General features: G+C 36.6%; 1 protein-coding gene and 1 non-coding gene across 3 annotated transcripts; both read right to left on the bottom strand.

Annotated features, from left to right (window-relative positions):
* Positions 1 to 267: 267 nt before the first annotated feature.
* LOC120068020 lies at positions 268 to 13,415 on the bottom strand. 2 transcript variants are annotated; one of them, XM_039019687.1, is made up of 6 exons: positions 12,976 to 13,415; positions 3,325 to 3,804; positions 1,743 to 1,895; positions 1,191 to 1,639; positions 628 to 1,103; positions 268 to 507 (listed from the first exon to the last, which is right to left on the bottom strand). In XM_039019687.1, the coding sequence occupies exons 1-6, from the start codon at positions 13,178 to 13,180 to the stop codon at positions 303 to 305; spliced, it is 1,968 nt and encodes a 655-aa protein (XP_038875615.1). In that variant the 5' UTR covers positions 13,181 to 13,415; the 3' UTR covers positions 268 to 302. The 2 variants fall into 2 exon arrangements, with proteins under 2 accessions (XP_038875615.1, XP_038875614.1); XM_039019686.1 differs by having other exon boundaries at positions 268 to 1,103.
* A 9,498-nt stretch (positions 13,416 to 22,913) lies between these two features.
* Positions 22,914 to 23,019, bottom strand: LOC120068631. The gene has a single exon (XR_005479268.1). It is a non-coding gene; the product is annotated as a small nucleolar RNA R71 (small nucleolar RNA).
* Between the last annotated feature and the right edge of the window lie 1,567 nt (positions 23,020 to 24,586).

The raw sequence follows: 24,586 nt of genomic DNA, 5'->3' as shown, positions 1-24,586 counted from the left end.
CACTGATTGTCAGTGGTAGACTTCAACATTTGATAGTTTTTTTTAAACTTTGTTTATTTATACCAAGAAAGAAATGCGATGGAGGGAACATGTGGTTTAAATCCTCCTTTAACACTATTGTGATCCATGATAGCTATACACATTTAAAATAATTATTCTTAAACAAGTGACTAGCTAGCTTCAAGCCTTAACCATTAAAAAAATTTTCTTTACACCTCAAGAATAATACTCTATGCATAAAAAGAAAAATAAAAAAAGCAAACTTTCTTTTTTGGTGAATCCAAAATTCTGCATGCATGGAGTTAATTAGAGTCGTTAATGGTGTTGGTCGGTAACCAGTCTATAGTAAATTGGCTGAAATCCTGCGAACAAGATGCAGAATCACGTGCAGAATGAGGCGTAGAGCAGATAATAGAGTTGGGTAAGGGCAAAGGGGAAGAGTCAGTGGTAGATGATGAGAAAAAAACCGTGAGAGGAGATGATGAGGACAATTTACGCTGACGGGACCTGAAAAGAAACTTAGACAAATAAGTGTTGTGAAATATATCGACCCATAGTTTAAACTGAAGCACGCAAAAGCAGCAAACTGGAACAATCGTTGTTGTAGCCACTGTGGTAGGAACCCACGTATTTGTATTATTGTGGTAATGCATAAAGAAGGTTGCACTAAAGGCCACCACCATGCACACAATGGAGATGAACAACGAAGTGAGTCCGATGAGCAATCTAAAGGGCAGTGAATGCAAGAAATCATCTTCTGAATAGCGTGACGTTAGGATCGACAAGAAAACCAAAATTGAACTTGAGGCTGAGATCAAAGCAACTGCATCTGATATAACAAACACAGTGAACCAAAACCTCTTTTGAAATATAGGAGTGCCTTCACTATTATCACCACCAGGAACTGTGAAGGCTGCTGCAAATATTACTGTGGCAATTAAAGTTGATACAAGCATGCAAGAGTTTGCTGTGTTTCTCATCCACGCCTCGCCATCTTTACGAAGATCTTTGTGCTCTTTAGTGAATAACTCGCGCGGTGTCAACTTTAGAGGATCCTCACATTTGGCCTCCAGTTGGGACGACAGGACTATCTTCTCTACTTCCTTCATTATTCAATTTGAAAGGTCTCATGAGAGAGAGAAAACAAAGGTTTGTAATATAATGTATCAATGGGTGATTAAGTATGTTACCTTAAACCAAAGTAATTCACGTTGCATTTGAAGGGCTGCTCCTGAGACCCTATCGAGATGGTTAGGAGCAGCCAGTTTTGCAGCCAGATGTAGAATATTATACTTTCCTTTAACAGTGGTTCTATATTTTGCAGAAAAGTCCTTCAGCCCACCAATCTCATATATTAGATTGAACACATCCTCAAGTCGATTCTCAACTGCTACATGAAATATACTTTTACCATCAGCGTCTTCTTCCCATACAATATCTGGATATCTACGAATGAGTAAAACCAAAAACTCAACATTTCCTACACTTGCGGCATCATGAAGCAATCTTGAGGGATGTCTAATGAAGCTCAACAACTCTTTTTGTGGAAACTCAAATACAGCATGTTTCCATAATGATTCAACTAATTGACGGGCTACTGTCTTCATCTCTTCTTCTTTATTGGAGATCCCTTGCACGACTGTGCAGTCAAAGATGAAGCAAAGGTTATGTCATTAATTAAGTTGTGTATATATATATATAGACAAAATGAAGAATTTAAAAGGGTAAACGTATAAACTAACAAGTGATACAGTTTTTCCAAAAGTTTAGCCGATCTCCACTATCGATTGCTGACGGTTTTCTAGCCATGACATGCAATGCTGTCTCGTTATTGTTTTTTGTGTCTTTCATGGTGGCCAAGCTTGGATTCAATTCCAAAATTTTCAAACTTATATCTGTAAAGGAGAAGTGAAATTTATTAGTTAAAGTCCCGTTCGAAAACCCATTTAGTTTTTAGAAAATATATTTGTGTATGACTTCTTAATTATGAATTATCTTTCTGCACTAAACAGTTAAAATCTTAGTACAATTCTAAAAGTTAAAAACAAACTTTTAAAATCTACGGTTCTATTTGGTAACCATTATGTTTTTTTTTATTTTAAAAAATTAAATCTATATCATCAACATTTCTTACAATGATTTGCATCTTTTTAAGTACAATGATTAAATTTTTAGCCAAATTCCAAAAACAAAAACAACTTTTTAAAAGATATTTTAATTTGGTTTAATTTTTTGAATTGTTGATGAAAAATATATAACAAATGATGAAATTTGGAGGTGTAAGTAGTGTCTATAGGCTTAATTTCAAAAAACAAAAACAAAAAACAAAATGGTTACCAAATGGAATTTACATTTTTTGTTTCAAAACTTATTTATAAAGAAAATTAAGGGACCGTTTGGAACACCAACCAGAAAGTGGTGGAGTGAGCTATTATAACTCATTCCATGTTATGAGTACCAAATATATAATAGTGGTGTGTATAACTATTTATAACCTACAATTAAGTATAGTAAATACTATTTCATAACCCTCTTTCCCACAACATTCACTATTTGTCACTCATCCTCTGTTTTTTTCTTTGCTATAGTGTTTACTGCTTCTTACCCAAACTAAAATAGTTTACAACCTCACAAATTATTATAACTCAAACTAAATAATCTGCACCTCAAACACTAACTATTATAATTCATTAACTATTATAACCTACCAACTATAATAATCACTAAACATAATAATCGACTCGGCACCCCAAATGCCCGCTAAATGGTAATCAAACAGAACTAGGGTTGGAACAGGGTCAGGGCCGGGAGGTGGGTTCATCGTCCCCATCCTCAATGGGGGAATTTACCCCTATTCCCGCCCCCTGGCGGGGATGAAGGTGGGATTTCTCGTTTCCTGTGTTAACCCCTACAAGGATTCCCTTGTTAATTCCTAATACGGACTAAATTAAGGTTGGGTCTGGGCTTGAACACTTTAGTTGAACTTAAATTGAACTAAACTAAAAACTGAGTTAAATGTAAAAAGTTAAATACCATATATATATATATATATATATATATATATTTAAAAATTCTAATCTGGGTCGGGACGGGGTCCCCTCCCTGTCCTTGGACAGGACCCTAAAAAGGTCATTAGTTTAACCCCATCCCTATTCAAATCAGGGATTCTCCATCCGAGTGGGGTCCCATGGAGACCCAACCCCACGAAAAATTTTGTCAACCCTAAACCGAACCTAAAGGATACCCTATGAGAAAATTTATATATATATAAAAGCACACGCATAGGGGAGATAAAACAAAACAAGTTGTTAGAAGTGAATTTACCAAAATAGTCACTATGTATGGTGGCAATAAGAAGCTCGATCTGTTCCTCGGAGGTTAGCTCGATGAGTTGAGTGACAGAAAATAGGTAGGAAGCCATTGGTTTGCATTTGTAAGAAACTGCCATGAAAAGAGGAGTAACATCACCAAAGCCACGAATAAGTGGAAGATGCTTGTTCTTATTAACCATCACCTCAGCAATTTTTACAACTCCTGAAGCAGCAGCAAAGCATAGGGCAGTGTTTCCATGTCTATTTTTCAAAGCAACTTCCTCTTTGCTCATTTGTTTTACAAGCTCTTCCACAAAACCACTGTGCTTGGCTCCAGCGGCAATATGCAAAGCAGTCTCCTTGTCTCGTGTTATTGAAGCAGTTAACAATGATTTATTATTCACCAAAATAGATTGAGCATTTTTCCAATCACCCTCAAGTGCAGTTCGATACAGATTAATCCTTTGTTCAAGATTTTCAATTCTTTGTTTTCCTGAAAACATATCAACATGTTTTACATTTCTAATGAAATACATTTATATAGTATATATATGTGTTGTGCATCATAGGCTTCTATCATCAATAAAAACTACATATTTTAGTAGTTTATTATTAATAGGCTTATGCAAATAATTTTATTTTTGTCTATCACCCATAAAATATTTTTACGTTTATTATTAATAGATGTCTATCATTTATCAACTATTTTTGTTGATGGACAATTTTATTCATCTTACTAATGGACCATTAATATGTCGATGGTTTTTTTAATTATTGATACACTATTTTTTATATTTATTAGCAACTATTTTAAAACTATTTTTATGTTTAGCATTAATGTGGAACATTTTCAGATAAACTATTTCTATGTATATAAATGACAGACATTTATTATTGATACATATCTATCATTTGTATATAGGGTATATTGATGATATAATGGTATTAGTAATTTATTGTTATTGCCATCCATTGTTTTTGTTATTAACTTTAAATTATGATTGATCTACTATTTTTTTAATCTTTTGATGTAAAATTTCAACGGTAGACCAAATTAAATTATCACTAATGATCTACTTAAATTTTGTTTTGAATTAGTATTAATATACGATTGAAATACCAAATGTTATATTTAATTATCATTCTAAATGATATATTTCATATTTTATATATCAACAATATCATTGATAAGTTTTATTTTCTCTAAAACTAGTATATAACAATCAATTGATATAAGATATACGAAATATATATGTTACATAATTGATATACCAAATTAGATTGAATTTCTATACCATCAAAATCATATCAAAACTTTGAAAAAAAACATATCAACTGATAAAATTTAAATTCGATATATCAATTGAAAAAGTTAATGTAATTAAGATATACCATCAAAATTAATATTGAAAACATAACACAACTAGTATAAAAACCCAAATCAATCATCTAAATTTAAATGAAAATAACTCTATATTAAAACAAAATCAAACAAACAATGTCCACCATGAGACATTTAAAGTCATGATATATTAGTTGTAAAATGATAAATTAGTTGATTGATATACCAAGTGTAAAGTATATCTAATATACCAAAATATAAAGTATATCAGATTTAAATGTTGATATATAAATGAGGGTAAAATCATAACAATAAGAACATCGAAAATCGATATGTCAGTAGGTGATAATTGGTTTTGAGATGGTTTGGAACGTCAATCGGTTGACCACATTGACGGTAGGTTGGTTTTGATCCATTTGGTGATGAAAGTGTGAATGTATACTAAGTCATATGAATACTAAGTCTCCTGTATACTAGGTCTTCTTTGGAGAGTCTTTAGGTTTTGGTTAATTCAGTTAGACTCTATTCTTAGGGTGTTAATACAATATTTATACCCTTGTACAGTTCCTTGTAAACACACACTTGATAAATACATCTTTCACATGGTATCAGAACCTTGCTAGCTGGTTTCTTCTTTCTCTTATTCTCTGTCATCGCTGCCGTCTGGTCATTGGCCGACTATCCACCTAGAACCCCTCCCCGACATAAAGAAGAACCACCCAGATCCCTTGTCCAAAGCCACCGTGAAAAACTCGATCCTTGATCCCTACAGTGAAACACTCGATCCTGTAGCCTATGTGAAAAACTCGATCCTCGACCCCCACTGTGCAAAACTCGATCGAACTCGATCCTTGATTCTTAATCTAGAACTTGATTCCGTCCAAAACTCGATATGATTTAAAACTCGATCCTCGATTGAACTCGATCCCCAATTCCCGGTCCAGAACTCGATCCTTGATCCCCAGTCTAGAACTCGATCCACGATCAAACTCGATCTCCGATTACCGATCCAGAACTCGATTCTCGATCGAACTCGATCTTGGATTTCCCAAAACTTGACCCTTGATCCTGTCATCCAAGTCGATCGAACTCGATCCTCGATTTCCCAGAACTCGACCCTTGATCCCTTCAGCCAAGCCGTCAAGCCGTCAAGCCTCCTTTGTTGTCCCTAGTTTTCTTCTCCTTCTAAGCCGCCAAGCCACATGAAAAAGGATCATGTATTTTTCCCATTAATACTATTCTTGGTGTGACAAATTGCATTAATTGGGCCCATTAAATGAAGAGTTTCTTAATCGAGCATAAATTATGGCGAATCATCACTGGTGATATTCTCCAGCCAGTCAAGATATCCACTGAGGAAGATGCTAGATTTATTACTGGTCATTCACATTCAGTTTGATGTGTTTGTCGATGCCAAAAGTTTGTGGGATTTCCTATCTACCCAGTTTCAGTCCGTTGGCTTAGCACACTACTATCAACTGCACAACACCTGAATAATCTTACTCAGGAGATGGGACAATATGTTAATGACTACTTGGCTACACTTTAGCCAATTTGGACACAATTGGATCAAGCTAAAATTAGTACTGATCACTTTCACCTTATTAAGGTTCTTATGGGACTTCGTCTAGAATATGAGTCATTTTTTTTTGCTCCACTGTAGCCCTCTTCCATCTCTAGATGCAAAAATTCAGAAAAATCTATTTGAAGAAAAACGTCTTGGCATCACTTCTTCCTGATAATCGAAGGTTGTACTCGCCAGAACTCATATACCTAGTAGTTCTGGAGCTTCCTTTTGTAAAAATTGTAAGCTCACTGGGCATAAATTTGCTGACTATTCAAAAGTCGAGTGCAGATACTGTCACAAAAGAGGTCATATTCTAGACAACTGTCCTACAAGACCACCGCGTCCACCANGACAACTGTCCTACAAGACCACCGCGTCCACCAGGACATACCTCCAAGTTTTGATCTTTTACATCTAATTATGGCTCTGCCTCTGCTGCTGTCTTTGAACCTTCCTCGTCTACTTTTCAAATGAGTCACTTACAAGACTTGCTTAAACATGTGATTTCATCCAATTCTTCCACGCTTGCGGTCTCCCCAGGTAATAAATGGCTTATTGATTTCGCTTGTTGTAACCATATGAGGTCTTGCACCTACTTCTGTCAAATCTCTTCCTCCCATTTATGCCGTTGATGGTAATTGCATGACCATATCCCATGTTGGCTCCATTGACACTTCCCTGTTATAGCTTTCCAATACTTATTGTGTTCCAAATCTGTCTTTTAATCTTTTCTCCATCGTGAAATTGTGTGACCTTGGTTTAATTATGTCCTTTTCTTCTACTGGGTGTCAGGTTCAGGATTCGCAGTTGGGATAGATGATGACATGCAGAAATGCATGTCATCTTAGGCCTTTTACTTATAATTATGAAGGTCGTTAAGCAGAATATGCGGTAATTATGATAGGAATTCATGAGAAAATGAGCTTGCGGCGATCAACATGTTGAATCTCAGCTAACCTGTTATTATGCGTTCAATGTTCTATTTTTGTAGCTAATGCAGGAAGTGGACGCAAATGCGGAAACCGGACCACCGCATAGACGACCGCATGCGGAGAAACTCTCCATCGCAAGGCAAACGCGTTCGATCAACGCATGGACGTTGCGGTAATCAACCGCATGTATCCATCGCATGGGAATTGTGCTCGTTGAGCGATTGCGGTCATCGTGTAGAGTTGCGATATTAAGGGAATGCAGTCACTAAATAATTGCGGCTATGCGATAACGCATACTAATGGGATCAATGCAAGGTTGGTAGAATGAACGCATCAACGCATTTACCTCGAGCAGATTAGAAGCATATGTTGACATTTCACCTACCATGCCATTAGCAGCAGAGGTTTAGAAAAGGACTAACGCGCGGAATGTTAGAATCAGAGCAGTCCATTAATGCTGTCGGCGATCCAGGCGCTATATAAAGATGCTGATGAGCAAAATTTCAAGTTATCCAGGGTTTTCGCCCAAGGTTGAATCTAAGGTTTTCGCCTGAGGTTCGCTTAGGGCGGATCCTTATGATCCAGACAAGATGCATGAGAAGACGTTTGAGAGTTCTTCACCTCCTTCATCCATTTCGAGTGACGATCGGAGCCTTCAACCGAAGCTAGATCTCGGGAGAGTCAGCTCCACTGTTTAACCATGGCACCACCGGCAGCCTTGACGCACATCCACTGGAAGCAAGTCATTGCTTCCAGCCGATCATTTCATTTTCCCTTCTTTTCTTATATTGTATTGTATACATTTTGTGATTAAGAAATTAATACATTTTGTGTTCAATACATTTCTATGTTTCCTTCGATTCTATCTCTATTTTCTCTACTTAGCATCTTCATCTTCATTGCATCACTTAATGAGATTGATTGAGTATCACATACTTAGTCATGTGGATTAGGGATATGAAGCATGTAGCAAACCATTGAGAGGTGTGCGTTGTGTTAGTGTGTGAGAAAATCTTATTTGCTTAGTGTGATGCTGTGGCAATGCTTGTCTATAGGCTAATGTATTACTTATATATGAGTAAATTCAGCAACAACTAACTACCCGGGAGGGTAAGTGGTTGGTCGTATTAAGCAATGTAAGCCAGTGTTCACTAGAGATAGAATACTCTTACATCAACCAAGTTCATGCGGTTATCTTGTCTTATGTTACGCCCAATACCCCTTTAAAGCTACTTGAGAGAGAGTCTAAAGAAAGAACCTAAGACTTGAGAGAGCTAGATTAGAATCTAGACTCAAGAGAGCAAAGATTAGACCTGCATAAGCAAGAGATAGAGACTTAGAGATAAGCTCTATTTGTCAACATGCATCGCATGCACCCTAGAGATAGGTATGACGATACGTGGTTGCCTTGTTTGTGTATCATCGCATAGACAAGAATTAGAACATGCATCACATATCACGTCCAAGGGATGTTAGTTTTTGAGTAAATTGACTTCTAATCTACCGTCACCAACAAACGATTGGTACGGGCCGCAAAGTGGGAAGATTGTTTGAGTTCACATCTCTTTGGCTTCCTGTTTGTTCTTTTTTTGCCCTTGTCACCGATTTTTCTATCTATCAATGACACCTTCATCTCGATCATGCTTCTTTCGAAAAACTTCGTCATTTAATCTCTAGTCATAATTTGAATAATGTCTCTAAATTTGTATCTTTTGACTACTTGAATTGCAAACTTGCAAAACAACTCGCATTGTCTTTTTCTCAGTCTAGTTCTATAAGAGGTAATCCTTTTGACTTAATTAACTTTGATATTTGAGGACTCGCTCCTATTTTCACTGTCAATGGGTATCACTACTTTTTTTTATTCATTGATGATTACTCTCGGTTTACCTGGATATATTTCCTTAAACACCGCTTTTCCCTGTCTCAAATATATATTGATTTTGCTAACATGGTTCACACTTAGTTTTCTAGCCCAATCAAAGTTCTGCGTACAGATAATGCCTTGGAATATAAGAACTCTAGGCTTCTTTCCTTTCTCACCCAACAAGGTACTCTTATGCAGCGCATTTGTCCTCATATCTCTCAACAGAATGGGCGAGCATAATGAAAACATTGTCACATCCTAGACTCCATCCGGACCCAACTTTTGTCTGCCTCTTATCCTGCAAAATTTTAGGGTGAAGCCGCTCTTACCTCTGTCTACACAATTAATCGTCTTCCTCCATCTGTTCTTCAAAATGCTTCTCCGTTTGAATGCTTATATGGTACTTCTCTTGATTACTCTAACCTCAAGGTCTTTGGTTGTGCATGTTTTGTACTTCTTCACCATAATGAATATACCAAATTAGAACCACGTGCCCATCTTGTTGCTTTCTTGGCTATGAAACTGAATACAAAGGTTTCCGTTGTTAGGACCCTCTCTCTAACAGATTGCATATCTCCAGCCATGTCACTTTTTGGGAGCACACTATGTTTTCTAGTCTATTAACCTTTCACGATTCTCTCTTGAGTCATCTTCCCTATAATGCTTACGGTACGTTTGATCTTTTCTCTTCTTCTGCATCTTCTGATGATTCTGAACTTGAATAGTCTATGCCTGTCTCTGTTGACCTTGATCATCCATCTGTCCCAACCATAGATTCTGGACCTGTTCATGACCCTACCTCTTCTATTCGACGCTCCACTAGGGTAAGGGCATCTCTTACTTACCTTCGAGTTTTTCACTGTTTTTCTATTATCATTTCCTTGGTTGAACCTAACTTCTTTCGTGAGGCAAATACTAATCCTCTAGGCAGCAAGCTATGAAAGAAGAACTTCAGGCTCTCAATAAAATGCACACATGGCACTATGTTGACTTACCTCCCTAGAAAGAAACCCATTGGTTGCAAGTGGGTCTACAAGATCAAAACTGACGGTTCTGTTGAGCGTTATAAAGCTCGGTTGGTAGCAAAAAGGATATTCTCAAGAGTATGGGATATATTACAAAGCTCTATTCGGTGTCTCTTAGTAATTGCTGTAGCTAAATGATGGCCACTTTTTCAAATGGATGTCAAGAACGCATTCTTTAATGGGGCCTTATCTGAGGAAGTATACATGCAACCGCCCCCAAGTGTCTCTTGTCCATCCTAGAAAGTATGCCTCCTCCGATGAGCATTGTATGGTTTGGAACAAGCCCCTCGAGCTTGGTTTGCAACTTTTAGTTCCGCTATCAACTTGAATATACATACGTCTAAATCTCATGACATGACACTATTTACGTGGCAGACAACTCATGGTATGGTTCTTCTTCTCCTGTAAGTTGATGATATGATTATTACTGGGGATGATCCTCAAGCTATCTATGATCTACAACGTTATCTTAGAGAACACTTTGAGATGAAGGACTTGGGTTCACTCAGTTACTTTCTTGGCCTTGAAGTATCATTGAGCTCTGCCAGTTATTCATCTCAAGTAAAGTATGCCTTAGATCTTTTGGGGCACTCTAGTATTGCTAACTCTACTACTACTCTAACATCACTCAATCCCAATATTCGTTTGACTCCGTTTGATGGAATTCCACTTGAGAATGCCAGACTCTATCGTCAGCTTGTCAGTAGTCTTATTTATCTAACAGTTACTCATCTTGACATTGCATATGCTGTTCACATTGTTAGTTAGTTCATGGCTGCCCTCGGACCATTCATTTTACTACTGTTCTTCGTATCCTCCTTTATGTCAAAGGTATTTTGGGGCATGGAATTCAATTTTCTTCCCAGTCTTTCCTAGTTTTATCAGGCTATTTAATGCTGATTAGGCTGGTGATCCTATTAACCGGCGTTCTACCTCCGATTATTATACCTTGGTGATTCTCTCATTTCTTGGCGTTGTAAGAAACAAAACATTGTTTCTCGTTCTAGTACAGAGTCAAAATATCGTGCTCTGGCTGATGCTACGTCAAAACTCTTGTGGCTTCATTGGCTTCTTGCTGATATGGGAGTCCCTCAGTTGTCTGCCACTATACTTCACTGTGACAATCGTAATGCCATTTAGATTGCTCACAATGATGTCTTTCATGAACACACCAAGCATATTGAGAATGATTATCCCTTTGTTCGTCATCATCTCCTGAGCGAAAACTCTGATGTTATGCTCTATTTCCACCGTTGAGCAACCTGCCGAGATTTTCACTGCACCTTTGCCTCCTGGTTGTTTTCTCTAACTACTTAACAAACTCAAGTTTATTCCTACCTTACCACCTTGAGTTTGAGGGAGGGTGCAAATGTATACTAAGTCATGTGAATACTAAGTTTCCTGTATACTAGGTCTCCTTTGGAGAGTCTTTAGGTTTTGGTTAATTTAGTTAGATTCTATTCTTCGGGTGTTAATAAAGTATTTATACCCCTGTATAGTTCCTTGTATACACACTTAATAAATACATCTTTCATAGAAAGAATGAGGTAGAAGTATGAAAGGAAGAGAAAATAGAAGAGGATAAACTAGCATCGATCTTTTCGTTCTAGAGGTGTGACAGAAGAGAGAAAGGGAAGAAAAAAAGAGAAAAAAACTCCAAAAGACAGAAAAAATAAAGGAGAATAGAGTAGAAAAAAGGGAAGAAGAAAAGAGGAGAGAGGAAAAAAAGGGGGAGGGATGAAAAGAGAGAAGAAAAGATGGGAGTAGAGAAGACAGAACAAAAACAAAGAGAATGAGAGATGTGAAAAGAGAAGAAAGTAATGGTTTGTTAGATAAACTAATAAAGAAGGGGAAATTTTCATATACGGTTTTATTAACATTTTTTCATATTGACTCTAGTTATTGTGTGCCAAGTCAACACATTTTTAAAAATAGAGTGGGACACATTAATGTGGGTATACAAATATTTAAGAAGGTAAATTTATAGTGTGGACTGAAGATATGGTATTTACTAGGAAAAAATTCCCACAAAGAAAGCAAGAGAGAAGGAAGAAGATAAAAGAAAAAAGAGCAATACTTGGGTGTTATTGTAACTAGGTCTATGTTTCCTAGGAAAAAATTCCCACAAAGGAAGCAAGAGAGAAGGAAGAAGATAAACAAAAAAAGAGCAATACTTGGGTGTCATTGTAACTAGGTCTATGTTTCCTTTCCTCTACACATAAAAGAAAAAAAATGAAAATTTTCACAAATAGAAAAAATGTCAAACTATTTATAGAAATAATAAAAAAAATATAGATAGACACTAATAGAATTCTATCAGTTTGTATCAATGATAAACTTCTATCAACGTCTATTAATGCTAGACTTCTATTAACATCTAACACTGTATCGAACTTTATCAGTCTCTATAAAAAAAGATTAAAATTTTGCTATTTTGTGTAAATAGTTTCCCTTACTTTCTATTTTTGAAAATCCCTCCAAAATTTTGTGTTAATAATTGTTTTAAAAAATATAAATTGTCCAATTGATAATTTTTAATTGAGTAGAGTAGCAACTCTGCATGATATATGGATGCAATTTGAGTTTTTTCCTTAAAAATTTAGAAATCATATTATATTTTTTCAATGTTAAAAGTATAAAACCACCTTGAAAAAAACAGCAGCATAAGAAAAGAAACCACCCGTTGTTTTTCAAGGTGGTTTTGTGCTGCCCAGAATAACATATACTCATATATATATAGTGCGTACATGTTCGGTCGGTTGGTCGAAAAGGGTGGTTTTGAGTGAGAGATTGACAGCGGTTTCATATATATGCAATTGTCATAAAGAAAAGCAATTACCGGTTTAAAGCCGAACTTGACCCTTCAACTGAAATTAAAGAGAGAGAAAAAGAAAAAGAAATGGTTGAGTTAGGAATTAAAGATTTACATACTTGGTTGAACAAAATTATCTGTGGAATTGTTGGAGTGAGGGGGAGCTTCCAAATCGTGGGTGTGAGCCGTAAAATTAGCAAGTGGGTTTGGAGTGTCAAAGCTGGAAAAGTTGACATTAGAAAGATCGAAAGTAAAATTAGTTGATGCCGCCGCCGCCGCATATTGTTGATTGGTTTGCTGCTGCTGCTGCTTTGTAGGCTTCATTCTCCCACCTCCTTCCAATTAATTTTCTACCTTTCAACAGCAACAACAATAAGAATAATGGCAAATTTAAGCCTAACCAAACCTAATATATATTGTAAATGATGAAATTAAAGCGCATGGCCTCTCTAATGCAGAAGCTAAATGCAGAAGCAAATAGCAGTGGGAATACAAGGAAATTTACTTTGGTCATTTTTTAAAACGAAAAACTGCAATGGGAACTGCAATGGGAACTGCGGCTGCCATGGAGATATAGCTGAGTTTTCAGTCAACTTTCCAGATTAGGTTAGTTAATTAATTAATTATATAGTTTACTTTATAAGATTTTTCAATGTGAAAAATGAAATTTCCGGGTAACCCCATTTCCCAATTTTCTCACAATTGCCATTTAAGTACCTCAATATATATATATATATATCTGTCGGCCGCCTCTTCTTTTAACATATTATCAAAATATTCAACTATATTGCAATTGTCTCTTTCGAAGGCAATTTCTCCAACCATCTCTTAATTGTCCACCGTGGGACTGATGATCTTTTTTCAAGTTCAATACGTGTTTGGGACTGTTAATTTCAACTTATAATATTTATAATTGAAGTTGAAGTTAAACTACTGCTTACGTTGATTGGGAGATTAGTGATTGAATCAAATGAAAGATTTTGGATCAATCATGATTGCTATGTCATTTTTCAAATTAATGTCGTAATTACAAATTATCAAATTTTGGACTAATTAAAAGTTAACATGTGTAATTGAAGAGTTGACAAATCCCGCCGATGTTGTGTGTCTTCATCATGATTGTTAGATCAAATAAACTAATTTGGTCCAATTTTGTATTAATATTCAAGAAGAACAGTCCCATTTTGTATTAATTCAACTTGTTAAGTCCTTTTTCTTTAGAGAAGAACTTGGAAAAATAAAAAGCCATAGATTAGTTTTATGTGGGTTTCATTCTTTTTGGATCCAAAAGTTCTTATGGGTTTCTTCCTATTGTGGATGAAATTTTATTGATGTTGTATATATTCTTATTTGGAGTGGCTCGAGCTGAAGAAGTAGAAATCTAAACTTTGAAGATGGTTCGTATTGATTCATCTTGAAACAAAAGTAAAAGAAGTAGATGAGGCTTAGAGCACTACAGGAAAAGAGACCTAAGATAGTTTCAAAAAAAATGCTATAATAGGTTTTTTATAGCGTTTTTTACAAAGTCGTGACAACCCACGCTTTTAAAAATATAAGGTTTTTTATTGCATTTTTAAAATGCTATAAAAAGTCCAACCTTTTAGTAACATTTAGTAACACGCTATGAAATACTTAATTTTTACAGCATTTTACAAACCACAATTGATCTTTGTATCATCTAAGATAGTATTTTGAAAAAACTATAAAAATGCTTTTATAACCAAAATTGAGGTTATTGTTCATCTATTATAGCATTTATTTGAAACTATAAGTGTTTGTTTAATGAACGCTATAATAAGTCTTCAAATGTTCAAACAATTTTCTTTCCATAGCTTTTTAAAATTTTTATAGCTTTCTTTATGAACTTTTTATATCTTCTCAATTATGTTCAAGTTGGTATTATTGTGTTTCATACCTTGCTACACATTAAAAGTGACAAAATGTATTTATAATTCACATAATCAAAATGTATATATCTAATAAACATTTATACAATATTCAAATTGTCAAAAAAAACAAAAAGAAAAAAAAGAAATATATTAATTAGTATCTTACGTATAGAGAACAAAACATAAACTTAATAAATTACAAAATGTTGATATAATAAATCTAATTAACTCCAAGTTAGTATGGTTTATTGTCTAGGCATTGCATTCATTGGTATATCTTCAACAACCTACAAAAAGTCATTAAGTAACAAAAAGTTAAGTAAAATTATTGAAGTAAAGAATAAAAATAATAAACTGATGTACATACAAATTAAAACTTTGTACTTCCAATTGCATCTTCGATGTATGTCTTAGGATGATAGAAAAAAAATAAAGATGGAAGAAAAAAAGAACCTATAAATATCTATAAACAAAATTCATAAAGTAACTTCCAACCAATTTCAAGTGCATAATATCTATCTAAACAAAAAAACACAAATATAGTCACAAAAAAATAACTCTCCTGAACTTTTTCATCCTAAGAAATGGCACAATCCTTAAAGATATTTTAACCCAACACACCTATTTTATAATCAAAAGTTCACAAAAGTATCATAATTAAAGTTTCTATTTTACTATCTATACTCTCAATAATCAAATAAGTTAGACAAAATAAACATGAAGACTAAAAGGCATAGTTGTTGCCCCAGATAACTATGATTTCCTTGTTAGCAGGCCCAAATTACTCAACATTAACGGTCAACTTCTCTTTAAGACTAAGGGAAGATTGTATTCTTTAAGCGTCAAAATTCTTCATTCGTTTACCTGTATGCAGCTCAATCGTGTAGACGAAGTTATAAGGGACTAGACGATAGTTCAATTATGTAAATGATATCAAGAAGCACTAGACGATCATGTAGGCGATAGTTGAATGGAACTAGACGATCATATAGATGATAGCTAAGGAACTAGACGATCATATAGACGATGCAATGCGGAATTAGACGATCGTCTATACACGATACTTAAGTAAAAGCTAGACGATCATAGAGAAAGAAAGAAACAACACAAGTATTTAAGTCGTTCAGCCAAAGGCCTATGTCTACTGTGCAAATCGAGAGGGTCTCTTTTTATTACTTCTTCTTTAAACTTCTTTATAGATGAATGCCTTGCTCTCTCTTGTTCTTATTATTCTCTCATTCATTTTCTTTTTATACAGGCGTTCATATTCAACGAAGAAGCTCTAGTGGTTACAACAAACAAAGCAGAAAGAGACGACAACGATCAACTACTTGTAACTTCATTTCTTTTTGTCTCGGTTCTTTCTGTAACAATCTCCACCTTTGTAAACAACAGAGTACCTTTCTTTTTTTTCTTGTTGAGCTGATCTTAGCTAACCTTTTTCAGGTAACTCGAACCCAAAGAGGTCCAAGTGACGACCAAGCTGTTGGGTTTTATGTCCTAAAACTCGTGGTTTGTAAACAATAGAACTTATTCTGAAAATTCAATAAAGTTGTTATTGAATATATTGTTTTTTAGAAATCCAATAAACCAAAGTCCCTTGACTATTACATAATTACTTGAACTTTATGTGGAGACATACAAGTGGATCAGGTTCGAGTAAATAGTCAAAATGATCTATAATATATGAATAAGGTTGGGTGTCTTATTCTGGCAACACTGTTGGATGCGACCTACTCTGTAGTTGTTACAAAGAGTTGTAAAGTGTTACAAATGTAGTGATCCTAATTTCTTCATGTTGGGACATGAGAAGTGGAGGTGTCCTGTGTAAATGAGTTTTGTGCAAGATTGGACCACAAAACCAGTCTCTCTTACTTTATAATGCTGTTTACTGTTTAAGATTGACTATTTCAAAGCGTTGACCTAGGTAACTTGACCTTAATCCTGAGCTAACTATGAACTCCTGTTTGTTTGGGATTATCCTTTGATCTGCAAATGGTGAGAGTAGACCAACTGCCTCTACTCAATAAGCTTACCATTTTAGTGATAAGATCGGATGAATAGCTGGGAACATATGGTACAGGACGAAATTCACTCCTACCCGATTAGGGTTAGTAGAGAGGTTGTTCCCTTCAAGTGCTGATTCTGGGTCTTGAACAAAAGGCCTCACTCTCTCATTGGCCTGAGAGGGATTTGATTTGTTGATTGGATCACAAATCAATTGTTCATTAGGGGATCAGTGGAACATAAGGAACAAGAGGTCATTTTGGGGGTAAAACAGAGATTCGACCCAGCCGTTATTACGAGCAACATGTGAAGGGTTAACTTACTAACCATGGTTATATCAAGTAGACATAATATATCTACAGTGAGGGGAGTTCAGCTATGGGCTTTAGTGGAATCACTCATTAGTTAGCGAATGGGGGTTAGATCGGTCTAATGAGTTTAGCCGATTAATCTTGGACCGTTGGAGCCCATGATCTGTAGGTCTGCGAGGTCCCCCTGCTAGCTCGTAAATAGATAAGCTCTAGAATAGCGTGATAAGTTAATTTGAAGTGTTCAAATTAGAATTAAATGAAATTGGAGAAATAATATTTAAATATGATTTAAATATTTGAAGATGGAATTGTGTACAAATTAATTTAATATTTGATATTAAATTAAATTAAATTATTTAAGAATGTTTAAATAATTATATTTATTAATTTTATTAAGAAAATTAATTTATGAAATTAATTTTTTAAAAATTAATAATATTTTCAATTTTATTAAATAAAATTGATTTGTGAAATCAATTTTGATAAAATTGAAAAAAGAAGAGAAAAATCACAAAGTTGGAAAAAATTGGATTTTCCATTGTCTTCTTCTAAGTAGCTCACTAACAACCCACTTCTTCTGAAAGATCTCGTACCGAAGAGTTCCATGAGCGTGTTCGGATTGCTCGAATTTCACAGTGACCGAAATACAACAATATACATCACACGCACAGTTATGCAACCAAAAAACCAATTAAAGGCATGCTTTGAACAAAAATAAACGAGGGAGAGAGTTGCCATACACCATTGAAGACGTTCTTCAAACTTCGGAACTCAATGCAGTGAAAACATCTACCCGATCAACCAACGCCCGAATAGATGTGTCGACTGCAGTAGCACGAACAACTGCGAACTCACAAAACGCACACGGGGACGATACCATCAGAAAAGAGCCTCAGGTATTCTTAGTGTAAAAACCAAAGTGTGGGCTTTGGTGAATTTGGTAGAGGAAGAAGGAAGCAGGGATCGTGTGGCGATAAGCAAGTGGGAGGAAAAGGTGCTATCGCAAGGCACGGTACTTATCGTTTAGGAGAAACTATACGATCATGTGGGTTTTATTGAACAATCGTTTAGAAAAAGATATACAATCGTTTAGCAAACTCAGCACACATTACGATCGTTTAGGGAAGCTACCCGATCGTGTAGGAACTAGTGTGTAATCGTTTAGGCGCGAGGTGGACGATCGTTTAGGTAGAGAGTGACTATCGTATAGGCTCTCGAAATACTTAAGTGATCATTTACTTTTCACCAACGTGATCTTCTATTTCTTTTTGGATGATTTGACGAACCATTCAAAATTGAAAACAATTTTCATTTTAATTCATCGGTTATAATAACTGATGTTGCCCCACTAATGCACGTCTGAACGTGAAAAATGGCTTAATTATTATATAATTAACCACTTTATTAATAATAAATATAATCATATTATATTTTTATCCTATAGTTTGATATCACATATCTACTATAGTATTTTCTCCTCTACTTGATATAAATCATATTTATATCTAATTTCCTCCAAAATTAATGTATCTTATACATTAGCCAATTATAAACTAGACTTTAGGACATCAAGCCCAACAATCTCCCACTTGTCCTAAAGAAAAGTGGGGTGTACAATAAACTAGTACAAAACAATAAACTAGGGCATAAAAGCCCAGTACAATAAAATCTCCCACTTGCCATAGTCCAGCCGCGTGCGATCTTGTAGACCCATGCTCCGTAGGTGACCCTCAAACACTATAGCCATGAGAGCCTTTGTAAACGGGTCAACAACATTAAGAAGACTACTGAAGTGTTGATGATCTTCTTGTAGACACAAGGTTCATCAACGTTTGGTCAAAACCATAGGACTTGATCGCAATATCAAACCGTATGTTCCAAGATCGAGACGCCTGTTTTAATCCATAAATGGACCGATTTAGTTTGCAAACATTTTGTTCTTGACCTTGGGCTATAAATCCCTCGGGTTGCATCATGTAAATTGTCTCCTCAAGATTGCCATTCAGAAAGGTCGTCTTGACGTCCATTTGCCAGATCTCATAATTAAATAAGCTACAAATAAGGAGGATGCGGATTGACTTTAACATGGCAACAGGTGAGAAAGTCTCCTCATAGTCGATTCCCTCTACCTAGGTATAACCCTTTGCCACAAGTCGAGCCTTAAAGGTCTGTACCTTCTCATCAGCACCCCGTTTGTGCTTGTACATCCATTTACAACCTATAGGTCTTACCCCATCAGGCTGATCTACAAGATCCCATACTGAGCTGAAGTACATTGACTCCATCTCGAGATCCATGGTCTTGACCCATTCATCTCGGTCAACATCCTCCATTTCCTTCTTATAAGACAACGGATCCCCAACGTCGCCATTTGCTACCATAGCAAGGATTTTCATGAAACCCAGATAGCGAACGGGTGGGTTCGCAACCCTCCCACTACGTCGAGGTTTCCTTAACTCTTGAGATGGAATCGACCTACTAGATGAACTCCCATCAACAACTCTTGCTGATGTAGCAGACTCTTCAACAACTCTTATTGAAGTTTCAATAGTTTCATTGGAAAGCTCACGCAACACGACTTTGCTTCGTGGATTGTTCTCCCTTATATGATCCTCCTCCAGGAAAGTCGTGTTTGTTGAAACAAACACCCTATTTTCCATCAGATCATAAAATAACCCCCTCGTGTACCTTTGGGGTAGCCGACAAAGAGGCATAAACTCGACCATGGTTCCAACTTCTTTGGATTAGCCTCAAGCACATGTGCAGGGCAACCCCAAATGTAGAAGTGACGTAAACTAGCTTTACGCTCGTTTCACAACTCCAGAGGTGTTCTTGCAACATTCTTGCAGGGAAAACAATTGAGTATGTATACCACAGTCTCCACTACGAAACCCCAAAACGAGTCTGGTAAGGAAGCGTAACTCATCATCGAGCGAACCATGTCTAACAAGGTCCTATTTCTCCTCTTCGCTACACCATTCTACTAAGGTGTACCCGGTGCTGAGAGTTGGGAAACGATTCCATGTTCTATCAAATAGGCCTAGAATGCCAAGTCCAAAAACTCTCCACCTCGATCCGATCGAAGTGTTTTAATCTGTCTATCCAATGAATTTTCAACTTTAGCCTTGAAGTCTTTGAACTTTTCAAAGAATTTAGACTTCCGTGGCATAAGATAAACATACCCATACCTGGAGTAATCATCAGTAAAATTGATAAAATACTCATAGCCACCTCGGGCTCGCACATTCATAAGACCACATAGGTCAGAATATACTAACTCAAGAGGCTCCTTGACTCTATAACCTTTTCCAGTAAAAGGTCGTTTAGTCATCTTACCCTTAAGGCAAGATTCGCACACTGGTAAAGAATTTTCTTCTAACTCACTTAGAAGTCCATTCTTCACCAATCTTTCAATCCTATTAAGATTGATGTGCTCTAAATGAAGATGCCAAAGTTGGGCATTTTCTTTTGATTGAGTTACGACAGTTCTGAACAATTCAGTATTATGGAGGGAATTAATGGCTAATGACCTTAGCACATATAAATTCGATTCCAGATTTACTGTGCAAATAAAAACACCATCTTTATGAATAAACGCTTTATCCATATTAAAAGAGAGAGTATATTTACATTGCAATAAACACTTTACAGAAATGAGGTTCCTCTTTAGTTCGGGAACAATATATATATCATGTTGATAACTTGTAGAAATACAAGTTATTATACCTCAAAAGTTGGAACAATTAGGGTCTTTAATGAAAAAATCTAATCAGTTTTAGAGAAAACACATGGAATTACTCGAACACTATCAAACACATGCAGAAGAATGTTTATTGCTAAAATACTGCGGCACTAACGCATGATATTGAAGGATCTCAATAAAAGGCTAACACATGATTAAGAAAAGTGTCATAGGCAAAGTCTAACGCATGGGGCATGCATCGGAGAGATTCAACGCAAGGAAGATTCATTGATTCAGGCTGTTTATGTCAAATCACCACTTGCAAGCATGAGCATTTGCAATGGGCGGCGTTTGAAAAGCATCTGAGTGTCAGGCAGCTGACCAGGGTATGGAATTTAATGTTGCCCATCATCAAGTTGGAGAAGACCGACGCCTATAAATAGAAGAAATCCCACCAGATGAACAGTTTGAGTTCTGAAGCTTAGTCTTAGTTTAAAATCTTAGATCTTTAGAGCTGTGCTGTGGTGCTGAGAAGAACAAGAGGGAAGAGAACCACCACCATCGCCGATCAAGGAGCGGAGGAAGCTGAGCTTGAGAGAGACATTTCTTCCAATTCTTCCACAAGTGGTTGTACACGACTAGAATTGAGCCAAAGAGGACAAAAGATTGTACTTTGCGACTTGACTCATTTCATTTCATCTTACTTATTGCTTTCATCTTCTCATTTGATTAAGTATTGGTTTTGTAAAGACAATCAGTTTCTTTATAAATTCACATATTCGATCTATCATACTTTGCCATTGTTTATTTCTTGTTTATGTTGGATGCATCTATAACCTCATGCAAAATTCCATTTCGAACGCTTAAGTCAACTAAATCAATTGGTAAAAGCAGCTTTAGCTTAAATTATTCGAGAGAATAAGTAAGCTAGCATCAAGTTAAAAACGCTTAGTACATCTAGAGATAGACGCACTGGTGTTTTATTGCATCCTGTCTTTGACGCATACATCCTAGAGATAGGTATTGTATGATATTCGCATTGAGAAGTGTCAAATAGAGACTAACACATAAATTGAGATAAACATGTCATCTCATTCACATCATATTCTTGTTCGTGTACATCTAACTTAGATCGACGCATATCACTTGCATCAAACTCCATTTTCACACGACCCCTCATTCTCTACTCGACCCTTTTGTATCTTCTTGCACAAACACACATAATAGCTTAGTGTAAATAAATCATTTCTACATACACTTAGGATATCTCTACAATAGTTACAATGCAAGGTCTGCGTTAGCTTTAATCTGAATCTCTCAGTTCGACCCTGGACTTACCAAGAACCTGAGTTGGATTTATACTTGGATCTAATTTAGGAAAACTTAAACGTCAATAGAGGAGTGTCATGCGTCCTGTTGCACATCACTAACGCGTCAACATGTTACTAATGCATCATAAGTGCATCAACGCATCATTCATATTTACACTTATTTTTCCAATCATTTTATATAATACACTTCTAAGCTCGAATCACGAAACCAACGAACAAGTATTACGAGCTAAGCAGAAGCTTGTAAACGTTTATGAGCAGGAAGAGCACTTTTGAACTTGTATACGACCCCAAAGTTGAAAGGACCTTCCGACCAAGAAATCGATCTAATCGTCACCATAGGTTAAGGCAACAACTGCTCAGACAACAAACCAAGTAACAACAAATGGCGGACGAACAAGCGAATCAAAACTTAGCTCAACAGCTAGCCCACGCTGTGCAAAATCCTATCATAATGGCAAACAGTAATACGCGTCCCATGCGGGAGTATGCGTCTCCTGGGTTGTATGATTTCTCCCTAGGGATCATATACCCAATGCTAGATGAGACAATATTTGAGATGAAATCTGTGATGTTACAAATGCTTCAAACAGTTGGACAATTTGGGGGTGCTCGGGAAGAAGACCCTCATGCCTACATGTACGTTTCTTGGAGATGTGCAACTCGTTTGTGATTTCTGGAATCACCCTAAAAACTATCAGGCTATCTTTATTCCCATATTCTTTAGAGATGACACAAAGCAATGGGTAAGTTCTTTGGAGCTTGGTGAGATCACAACCTGGGAAAAATTGGTGGAGAAATTCATGCAGAAATACTTTCCACCTACCACAAACGCAAGGAGGCAGAGAGAGATCATAGACTTCGAGCAGGAAGAAGCTGAAACCTTGAGCGCCACATGGGAGTGTTTTGAAGGATTAGGCAAGAATTGCCCCAATCATGGATTACCGTTAACCATCCAGATGGAGACTTTCTATGGCAGATTAAACAGAGCATCTCAATGGCAGCCGACGCAGCTGCAGCTGGTGGTATCATGGACAAATCTTATACTGAATCTAAGGAAATATTGAACCGTATAGCCAAGCATAATATGGAATGGGTGGATGACACTTACGACGCAAGAGCAAAAAGGAAGAGGCGATCTTAAAATGTGAATTCTATTGGCTGTAACGCAATAGCCACGCTATCTGCACAAGTGGTTACTATGACAAACCTTTTGTAGAATATGTCACTAGGGAACGCATTAAACCCGCAAAAGGTAAATCGAGTAGAAACATTCATACAACCCATGGTTAGCTGTGTGGGTTGTGGAGATCCTCATTCCTACTCTGATTGCCCAAAAAATCGACAATCGATATGCTTTATTAAAAATAACCCATTCTCAAACACATATAATCCCAGATGGAGGAACCATCCAAATTTCTCTTGGGCAGGTAATCAACAGGAGCCATATCACTCAGGGGTAAACCAACAGCAGAGGCAAGGACCGTCGCTTGGATTCCAGCCAACACAGCAACTGCACCAACAACCCTTTAATAGAGAAGGTCATGCGTCGAGTTCAACATCTCCACTTGAAAGCCAGGTGTCTTCCATCAGAACTCTGGAGATACAAGTGGGGTAGATTGCGAGTGAGTTGAAGAATCGGCAACCTGGAGTCTTGCCCAGCAACATGAAAACCTCAGGGAATACCAAAGAACGAGTAGAGTTGACATGGGAGGATGGCACAAATACGTTCAAGGTAAATGGGCAAGGAGTGAAGCCCTACTTTAAAGATGGTGTAGAACGACGAAAGGCATCCCTCGTATTACGCAAAGTCAACTGAGGCTTGCATCGAAGCTTCCTTGCGTTCACATCAACACATACTCCAAGGATGCTTCTTCTACCTTCATTTCTTTTGCATTATGTATTTTATCACTGCGTTTGAGTTTACTCTGATTGTTTGCTTGTCTTTTTGTTAAATTTTAGGTTGATTGATGAATGTTATTGCTTTCTTATTTAAGAGTTTTATTTGATTAAAATTTTTTTTGTGTACAATCGAAAGAAGCTTAGGATGGGAATAAAATTGACGTGTTGGACTTAAGCTAACACATGACCGAAACTGAAAGGACGCATCTCGAAAACATATATCACTCGATTGCCTAGAAACCCTAGGCACGTCCTTTCGTCTTCTTAATAAATGAGGATGTCAAGTGCCGCCTGACGTCACCATCCTCTCTCCCACCAACCTATAAAACGCAACCTTCAATATTCTCTATTCTTCCATCTCCTTCAAATCCTAAAAAACTAGCTCCGAAGCCTTCACTGCCCTTCGATCAAGTCCGTTACGCCGGTCAGCATTCAGCAACAATGTCTTTAGCATCCGACAGCCAAAATCAATCAATGAGCTACGGAGGCATGTTGCCGGTAAGTTCCTTCTCTTCGTCTGCTTTAATGTCGCCCTCTCCAAACCCTCGCCGAACCTCAAAAACCCCCTTTCTGACCAAGCCTTTGCACGGTGGGCCTTCCTCTGCATC

Source organism: Benincasa hispida, chromosome 12 (genome assembly GCF_009727055.1).
Source record: "Benincasa hispida cultivar B227 chromosome 12, ASM972705v1, whole genome shotgun sequence".
Lineage (NCBI taxonomy): Eukaryota > Viridiplantae > Streptophyta > Magnoliopsida > Cucurbitales > Cucurbitaceae > Benincasa > Benincasa hispida.
Note: the sequence above shows the minus strand (reverse complement) of the source record. Positions and strands in the feature narration are given on the sequence as shown.

Bases quoted from the DNA above. Each gene is read 5' to 3' on its own strand.
- LOC120068020 (XM_039019686.1), bottom strand. From the start codon at position 13,180: ATGAAGCCTACAAAGCAGCAGCAGCAGCAAACCAATCAACAATATGCG. The intron at 1,640-1,742 runs GTTAGTTTATAC...TTGACTGCACAG, and splicing joins TTGGAAAAACTGTATCACTT to TCGTGCAAGGGATCTCCAAT. The intron at 1,104-1,190 runs GTAACATACTTA...TGAATAATGAAG, and splicing joins GTGAATTACTTTGGTTTAAG to GAAGTAGAGAAGATAGTCCT.